This window comes from Gadus macrocephalus, chromosome 3 (assembly GCF_031168955.1).
Source record: "Gadus macrocephalus chromosome 3, ASM3116895v1".
Classification (NCBI taxonomy): Eukaryota; Metazoa; Chordata; class Actinopteri; order Gadiformes; family Gadidae; genus Gadus; species Gadus macrocephalus.
In genome coordinates this window covers 11,674,962-11,683,825 of record NC_082384.1, presented here as the reverse complement: position 1 = coordinate 11,683,825, position 8,864 = coordinate 11,674,962, and the positions used below count along the sequence as shown (strand labels likewise).

Here is an 8,864-nt window from a genome sequence, read left to right as displayed (position 1 = left end):
ACACACGTGCACACACACACACACACACACATGCACAAACACACACGCACACACACATATATATTTGTATGTTATACACACACATGCATGCACACAAACACACAAAAACAAGCACATATATATATCTATATATATATATATATACATACATACACGCAGGCACGCACGCACACACACACACACACACACACACACACACACACACATATATATATATTTAAGCACACACACACACACACACACATTGCGCATTGTGTCTGCCTGGTGACCGCATGTGTAATGGTGCATACTGCACACCAAATATACATTAGCACACACATAATGCAAACACACACACTCTCCCAAATGCACACACGCACTTATGCACGCACACACACACCAACACACACACAGAGCTAAGCTGAGCATGAGGTTACCATGGTGATGGCAGTTCTGCAGTTTACTCACTCTACCTGTAGTTCTCTGGCGGCTGTAACCATGGTTATCACGTGTCATCTGCCATTCAAATTAATCAGCTCAGATCAATGAAGACATCAACCGTTGAAAATGATGATGAGAGCTTATCAACAGAACAGAAACACAATATCTCATTATGGTGGATACTAAATTTGACTCAGATCCAAGATGTCCCCGCCTCCTTTTTCATCATCTCCCTCTTTTCAATCCGTGCTGTATACAATGAGGTTGGCTGTCGTGCGTCCGCACTAAAAAAGAGTGTCACATCTCGCCGCCCCTTGGCTGCTCCATCTTGCCGGGTATTTTTCTGAGGCTTTTCAAATCCTAATTAACCTCAGAGGTAGCAGCTCCTCGTGCTCAGACTGACAGCCCGCCATGGATGTGAGGCGCATGCAAACGAGCTAGCATGTAGCATGAGGTTAGCCTTGCGCCGAGTGGCTCACTCATCTTGCTTCTCCTTCTCTTTCTTTTCTTCCTCTTCCCCCTGCTCCTCCTCTCTCCTTCTTCCTCCTGCAGGGTTTCCGTGGTCCCGTGTCACCAGGGCGATACGAGTGTAACTCTGACCCGGAGAACAACAACAACAACATCATTAAAAAGGTAAACAAGAAAACCTGTTGGTTTCTAACAAAGAACCACACACTCATTCAAAAACCCACAGGAGATGAATTGAAATGGACGGCCCTCATAGTTGGTGCCTTTAGACCATTTAATGTACTTAAAGTGTCTGAATCCCCTTAATTACACACATGTTCATAGACAACTAATTCCTAGTTACCCTTTCGCTGAGTCTCTCGGTCACGACTACTGCTTGTGTCACGACTAGAGGACTCAATATTCTGAGGCTGAACTGCCTGGTTTGATTTATGTTTTGTGGGTTAACGCATTCACTTTTGTCTCAGAATCTCTAGTTAAGACAACTTGTTAAGATATCTTGTTTAGGCAACTTGTTAAGACGCTCGTTATGATATCTCGTTAGAATAACTTCCTAACACTTCCTTCTTCCCCAGGAAGAGGAACCTCTCCCCCTGACCGCCAACCAGCGACAGCAGCAGCAGCAAGAGTATCTCACCCCTTCCTGGTCCCTCTCCCCTTCCTCCTCCCCCGTCTCCCACTCCGACGGCAGCGACTCCGAGCCCGGGAACGACGAGGGCCGCGCCCGCACCGTCCAGCGCCAGCGCCGGCGCCGCCGCGTGCCCCACACCAAGAAGAAGACCCTTATCCGCACCACGCACAGCAACACCCCCGTGGGCTCCCCCACACGCCCCTACCGCCCCAGCCACTCCCCCCTGACGTCCTCCCCCCCTCCCCCACACTCCTACGGCCCCTCCGCCTCCTCCTCCACCGGCCACACCTTCAAAGCCCCCACCCCGCTGGGGGCGAGCGCGCCCCACGCCAGCGCCCTGAAGGGCGTCATGGCCATGGACGCCCAGCGCCAGACCTGCGAGTACTGCGGCCGCCACTTCCGCTCGCTAGGCCGCCACCTGGACAAGCACCACGCGCACCAGCCCGACGTCTGCTCGGCGCTGGTGGAGCGCTACACCCAGATGCCCCGCCTCCAGGTGCACCGCGGCCCCCCCTCCTCCCCCGCGCTCGCCAACCTGTCGCCCCGCTCCGGGCCCTCCGCGCCCAGCGCCCAGCAGCAGATGCACCCCCACCACCACCCGCCGCAGGGTGTGGTGCAGGACCTCTCCATGTCCCCGCCCACCCTCACGGCCGCCAACCAATCGCCCACGTCCACCGGCAGGAGCTCCGCCCCCCCGCCCGCCCTGAGCCCCACCAGGGGCCGCGGCGCCGTGCCGGTGTCGGTGTTGAAGCGCAGCCCGCCGCCCCCCGCTGCGACGGCGGCGGCGGCGGCGAGGAAGGGCTCCGTGAGGATGCACGGCGAGGAAGAGGAGGACGACGACGAAGTGGAGGTGGTGGACGTGAAGAGACCCAAGGAGGAAGAGGAGGAGGAAGAGGTGGAGGTGGTTTGCCCGCTCACGTTCAACGGCACCTCCCACGTGAAGGAGGCGGAGCCCCAGCTGAAGAGAGAGGAGCGCAAGGAGGAGGGGAAGTACCAGGCAGAGGACGAGGAGGAGGAGAACGGAGTGATGGACGTGGACGACGACAGCGCCGCAGAGGACAAGGAGAAAGATCTGATGAGGTAGGAGGAGGTGGAGCGCCGACCGGACCGCTGTTAACACTGCTTATAATTCACACCTAGACACACGTAAGCATCCAATCGAACACAAAGGTTCACTTTATGTAGAAACAGCGCCCCCTCTGGTGAGACTTAAGGTGAAGTTAGGTTCTCACTGGTTTCCTTGGGTTTGAGTTAGTCTGGCGTCATTTCACACCAATCTGTGCTCTCAATTAGCCCAAATGGATGCCAGACAAACTTGTACCATTGACATCACCGAGACCTTGGAGCCTTCGACCAATTCAATATTTTATTTACTCAAACTCTTTTAAATGTACAACTTCTATGGATGATTCTATCTAAACACCTTTTAAATTGACCAAAACCATGTGCAACAATAGTAACATGACTGTACTGCAGGTCAAACTAAGAATAAACTAAGGAATGAACAATGGCTCTTTCTGGCTGATAGTGCCGACGGATGACAATAAGTGACCCAGGGATGTGACCAATGCAGGCCAGGTTCTCCCACGGCCGTCTCCTAACCACCCCTCCCTGTGTGTCTCTGCAGCAGCTCGGGCCGCCTCCACATGCTGCCGCTGCTCTCCTCGCTGTCCTCCCTGGTGCTCTACCTGCGCCGCCTGCAGCACTCGGCCTTCCTGTCCCTGTCGCGCCAGCTGCAGTCGGCCGAGGCCTGGCGCCTGCTCTGCCACTCCAGCCTGGCGCTGCTCATCCTCTACAACCGCCGGCGCGAGTGCGAGGTGTCCAAGCTCTCGGTGACGGAGTACCGCGCCCGCCTCATCCCCCAGTGCCCCGTGCCTGTGCCCGTGGGGGCGCCCCCGGCTCTCACCCCCCTGGAGGCCTCCCTCTCCCCCTTCGAGCGCCTGGTGCTGCCCCACCTGCCCCGCGTGGGCGTGCAGGGCAAGCGGGGCCGCGTGCAGCCGCTCATCCTGCCGCCGCACTGCGAGCCCTGCCTGGAGCTGCTGCTGCAGACCCGGCTGGACGTGGGCGTGGACCCGGCCAACCCCTACGTGTTCGCCCGGCCCTACCACTCGCCGGCCACGCCGCTCCGGGGCACCGACCTGCTGCGCAGCCTGGCGCGCTCCAGTGGCACGCGCAACCCCCGCGCCCTCACCCAGACGCGGGTCAGGCGGCAGGTGGCCATCCTCACCCAGCTGCTGCTGCTGGGGGAGGGGGAGGAGCCGGGCCAGCCGGGGGGCGGGGCCGTGGAGCGGCTGGAGAACTTCCTGGAGAGGGAGTACCACGTGACGCAGAACTGCGCCGGGATCGGCCAGGACCCGGGCCTGATGGGCCGGGTGGGCCGCGTGGTGCTGTGCGGGGAGAGGGACGGCGTGCTGTTCCGCGGCATGAGCCTCCATCACATCTGCCTGGAGCTGGACGGTGAGAACACCCACACTGGGGCTCGTTGAGTATAGATTATAGATTAGAGGTGACAGGTGACAGGGTGCATCCACGGTTCATTGAGGGACTTAGGGACCGAAGTTGTTTCCAGTTTTCATTCTACTTGGATAACCCTTCCTTAAAGTTAATTTATACAGCACCTGTAGACACAAAGGTCATTCATATATATCTAAAAAGATATATTGTATATCTATGAATATACATGTCCCCTATATCTATAAATGTATCTGTATCTATAGCTTGTATATTGAATACCTACTGCATCAATAACTAGTGTGTCTTGTTGTGTGGCTGGGTGTTGCTGAGGGGAGGGGTGTTTGACAGGCTTACCAGAGGCTCCCTGAGCTGGGACAGATGGACTAATGACTCCCTGTATTATTATCTCCCCCCCCCCCCCCCCAACAGTGATGTCCGGTAACTCTGCAGACTCGTACTCGGAGGGGGGAGAGTCTGACAGCGAGCAGGGCAAGGAGAAGCCCCCTCCCGAGACCCCCTGCCCCGCCCCCACCCCCACCCCGGCCCCGCCCAACCCTACCCCCACCGTGCTGTTCGTCCGCAAGGGGAAGAACAACGGCCGGGTTGGGCGGCCCAAGAAGATGAAGAACATGCAGGCGGTGCTGGCCGCCGCCGCCGCAGCGGGGGGCGCCGTGCCAACCGTGGGCGCCGCGCTGGTCAAGGGGAAGAGGAGCTCCTCCGGCCAGCAGCAGTCAGGTTAGTTATCGATCAACACGTATTGACCGATTGCTCCGCTTGGGATTAAAGAGGAAGGAGAACGGATGAGTCCCACTGTGTAACATTTCAACTAGCTCGTCGCTTAAGAAGATTTCAATAATTTAAACTAAGATCAAACCGATCAGCTGTGGGACAGCATTAAACACAATAACGCGATTTTGAACTCAAAAATTCAGCTGGTTTTGTATGGCGAGTGATATCCTAAATCCGGTTGTCATATCTCATACTCACCAGGGGGGGTCACTGTCCCCAGAAGTTGTGTTTCCGTATGTGTCACCATAGGTATATAGACAGACAGGTCTATAGACACTAGACAGACAGGTAATTTGGCCCTAAATTGATTGATGCTTTGATAATCCACAGTGTGGTTTCTAATGAAGAGGTGATTAAGGATAAAGTACAGAGTGTGCGTTGGGGGAGTTCAGAAAGGCAGGGTGCTGAGAGACTTCACAGGGAGAGGGACTAATCATCTGAGTTCCATCTTTCACTGGTGTCTAGTTCCAAGAAATGATTTTACCCTAAACACAGCCAATCAAAACGTGTTTGTAACAACAAGCCATGAGAAAAAACTGTACCAAAACCATTGTTCGGTGCGTGTGTGTTGTCTTCAGACATACCGTTCAATTTGACTGTGTGTCCAATTTTAATACACACATACACATAAACACTGGCTGTAAGTTTGTATGAATTAATGTGTTAATGGTGAATTTAATCTTTCGCTCTCTTTTATTATTAATTATCAATTACATGTGCTTCATTAGCAGAATATGTACACAATGTGTAACCTTGCAGTTGGACAACACAGTTAATACTTAAATCTCTCTCTCTCTTTCTCTTTCTGCCTTGTTCTCTCTCTCTCCCCCTCTCTCTCTCCCCCCCCCCCCCCCCAGGTAAGCGAGGGGTGCTGAAGCGGCCGTGGTCGGAGGCGGAGCGTGCCGCGGTGGAGGAGCACCTGACGCGCAACATCGCTGAGCTGCGTGTGCCGGCCAAGGCGGACTGCGAGCGCTGCCTGCAGCAGTGCCCCCTGCTGGTCAGCAACCAGCGGGACTGGCGCGCCATCAAGTTCTACTGCCACAACCGCATCCAGCTGCTGAAGAAGAACCAGCGCCGCGACGGGGACCCGCTGCCCCTCATCGTCTGCTGAGGGAGAAACCAGGGGGGAGGGAGGGAGGGAGGGAGGGAGGCAGGGGGTGGGTTGGTGGGTTAATCCTAGGATGCGAAAAAAAAAATGTTTTTTGTTTTATTTTGGTAGCGAAAAATATGGACATCCAATCCCCCTGGGTTCTCCCAGGGCTTAGGGCTTAGAGCTGCACTAAGTTTGTTTGGCGTGCTGATGGTTGTGCGAGCGGAGTGCGATTTTGCCTCCCGGCGGTTTGGATTTGGCGGCTGTTTGTTGTGTCGAGCCGTCTGAACGTTCTGTTTTTCGTTCTAGTTCATTTTTTAAGTGCACTATTTAAAAGGTCTTAAAGTGCCGTTGTGAAAACGATGCGCTTCCAATCAAGCGGTGGCGCGTCATGTTTCAGTTTGTTTTTCGGTAAAGGGTGAGATAGAGATATGTCCCTAACTTTACAGACCACAGCGTTGTACACCGGCTACTGTGGAACTCTATATAAGCTTTATTTGGTATGGTTATCCCTCTCGAAGTAGACACTAAGCGGGAGAGCCCAACGGTGTTGTTGTTTAACGACAGTTTACTAGAAGGCATTACTGGTTTTTACTGTTTGCGTTAGCTACCTGTTCCATGTTAGCTACCGGTTTCTGAGACGTTGGAGGATAAACAGCCTCTGGTATTTGTCCATACTTTAGCTCTCTGGTCGCACATGACCATGTAGTGGCCCCAGTTATTATTCAAATAAGACTAACTGTTAAGCCTGGACTGAATAGTGAGAGTTCTCTTTGAAACAAGCTCGTTCCTACACATTGTTTAACTTTGGACCGCTTATTTGGACGTTTAAGGTACTGCTGCGTATTGAATGTTTGTTACTTTATTGGTCCAGTTTGGACAAGGGGATTCATTTCTTAACGATACACACACAAATGTAAAGTGAGAGAAAATAAAACCTGGAAAAACTCAAAATACGGGAGTGACCCATCTCCCCGAAATACTCTTGATTGTAGGCCAAGGAAAAAGTGGATGTTTTCTTTTTGAATGCCTCTGATGTGTAGTTAAACCACATCAGAATCACTTTGTTGTCAGTTGGTACGGGAATCAGAAATGCGTTTCCCCTCAGCAAGAGTATGTGCCCATCTGCGTCCACCCTCTCCATTGGCTTTCTGTACGTGTTGCACATTCGTTGTTGGCAGGAAGAAAAGAAAAAAAACACTTGGCTGTTTTGACGTAGTTGTGGATATCATCCAGTAGGGGCAAAGAAATCCCGCCCATTGGTTTATATATAATACGTTGTACAAAAGTTGTCTTTCTGACCGATGATCGGAGAAGTTGAATGTTAAACCTTTTGCCACGAAAATGTTCTTGCTTGTTGAACACAAACTGTATATCATACTGTTTCAGTACATCATACACAGAAAATGTCATACAGTTCATGATATATACACTGTACATCAAACAGTGTGACATACAGTGTACACCTCATAAAGTTCACAATATATATAAGTGCACATCAAAAAGTGTGACGTACAGTGTACACGTCATACAGTTCATGAAATATACAGTACACATCATAGAGTTAATGATATATACAGTGCACATCAAACAGTGTGACATACAGTGTTCACATCATACAGTTGATATATACAGTGTTCTACATTAAGTGTACATTCGGTTATACATATAGTCATACGTTGTGTGTTTGTGTGTGTTACATTCTATATGTCATGCAGTCTACACCATCCAGTGTATATATAGCTGTCAGTCCCATCCGGGCTCCGTTCTCCTCAGCTTAACGTAACGTGGTTCCATGGCTTCTCTGGTCGTGGCTGGAAGCCGTCTCTATGGGACTAATACCTGCTACCAGACAGATACTTGAAGTGATTGAGATAATCCAAGTGATCTGTCATGCTCTGGTCATGCCAGTTACTTTGTACATAACAAATATATTATTATATTATGCTAACTGGTTGTTCGTGATAGACTTTATCTGTTTTTTTTTCTTCTTCTTTCCATTCTGGAGTTGTTGTTATTTGTACATAACTATGTTTGTAAATAAGACCCATAGAAATACAAAGGAAAAAAAAACACAATGTATAAAATGCCTTGGTTATCGTGTTATGTTTCTTTTTATAAGTCTTATAAAAATGTAAAGCTTCATCTTGTGTGGTGTTATTTATTGTCATCGTCTTTATGAAACGATGGATTGGGCTATGCTCACAGGGACCATTTTTTAAATGTTTTTTTCTGAAGAGTTTCAAAGGATAATAATGATAAAAATAAACACATGAAACTCATATCCTCCCTTGTCCAGCAGGTGGAGCTAGAACCTCGTCCATTGTCAATAAGACCATAGATTTCTTTAATTCTGCTCACTAAAGCCACCGAAGATAACTGATACGTGTAGTCAGGTTATTGATGGAAAAGCATTGCATGAAAAAATCCATTCGTATGTAATTATATATGTTTTAATGTCTTAAAAAAAATCAAACATTTTGTATTCTCATATGACCAGTTCAGTCCAGCATCTACAATTATTCTTAGAATCAATACTATTACTCATATTATATTAATAATACAAGAGCGTTGTTTTATGATGGATTCATCGCTCTTTATACATTATAACCCTGCGTTCACACCAAAAGATGCATTTGCTGCCCGAACGCGTTGCTGCCGAAGTTTTGCGGCGCGGCAAAGGTTTTGCGGCGCGGCAAAAGGTTTTGCTGCGCCGCAAAAGTTTTGCTGCGCCGCAGTTTTGATGCGCGGCAAGTTTTTCCCGCGGTGCTTCTGAATTCATTCACAACCATGGAAGACATTACGAGCATCATATCTCTTTACCTGTTGTGGAAGAGGGAGAGACGTCGGAATGCTCGTCGTCGTTTATGGATTCATGACACCATTCGGAGCCGTACAGAGCTCGGTGAATTTCACCGTCTTCTGCAGGAGCTCCGTCTGGATGGCGAACGCTTCCAGCGCTATTTGAGGCTGACTCCAGCCCAGTTTGATGACCTGCTAGCTAGGATCGGT

The 8,864-nt window shown here is 50.6% G+C and overlaps 1 protein-coding gene across 2 annotated transcripts in view; it reads left to right on the top strand.

Moving 5' to 3' along the window:
• The window catches only part of si:dkey-117m1.4 (uncharacterized), a 21,971-nt gene extending 13,974 nt beyond the window's left edge, over positions 1-7,997 (top strand). Inside the window, exons 5-9 of one of the 2 annotated variants that reach the window (XM_060047251.1) lie at positions 973-1,053; positions 1,464-2,599; positions 3,150-3,976; positions 4,403-4,708; positions 5,620-7,997. In XM_060047251.1, coding sequence (XP_059903234.1) covers positions 973-1,053; positions 1,464-2,599; positions 3,150-3,976; positions 4,403-4,708; positions 5,620-5,873 — 2,604 coding nt within the window. In that variant the 3' untranslated portion in view covers positions 5,874-7,997. Of the gene's footprint in view, positions 1-972; positions 1,054-1,463; positions 2,600-3,146; positions 3,977-4,402; positions 4,709-5,619 lie in introns of both variants that reach the window. The other variant, XM_060047250.1, reaches the window with a different exon arrangement.
• Positions 7,998-8,864: the final 867 nt, after the last annotated feature.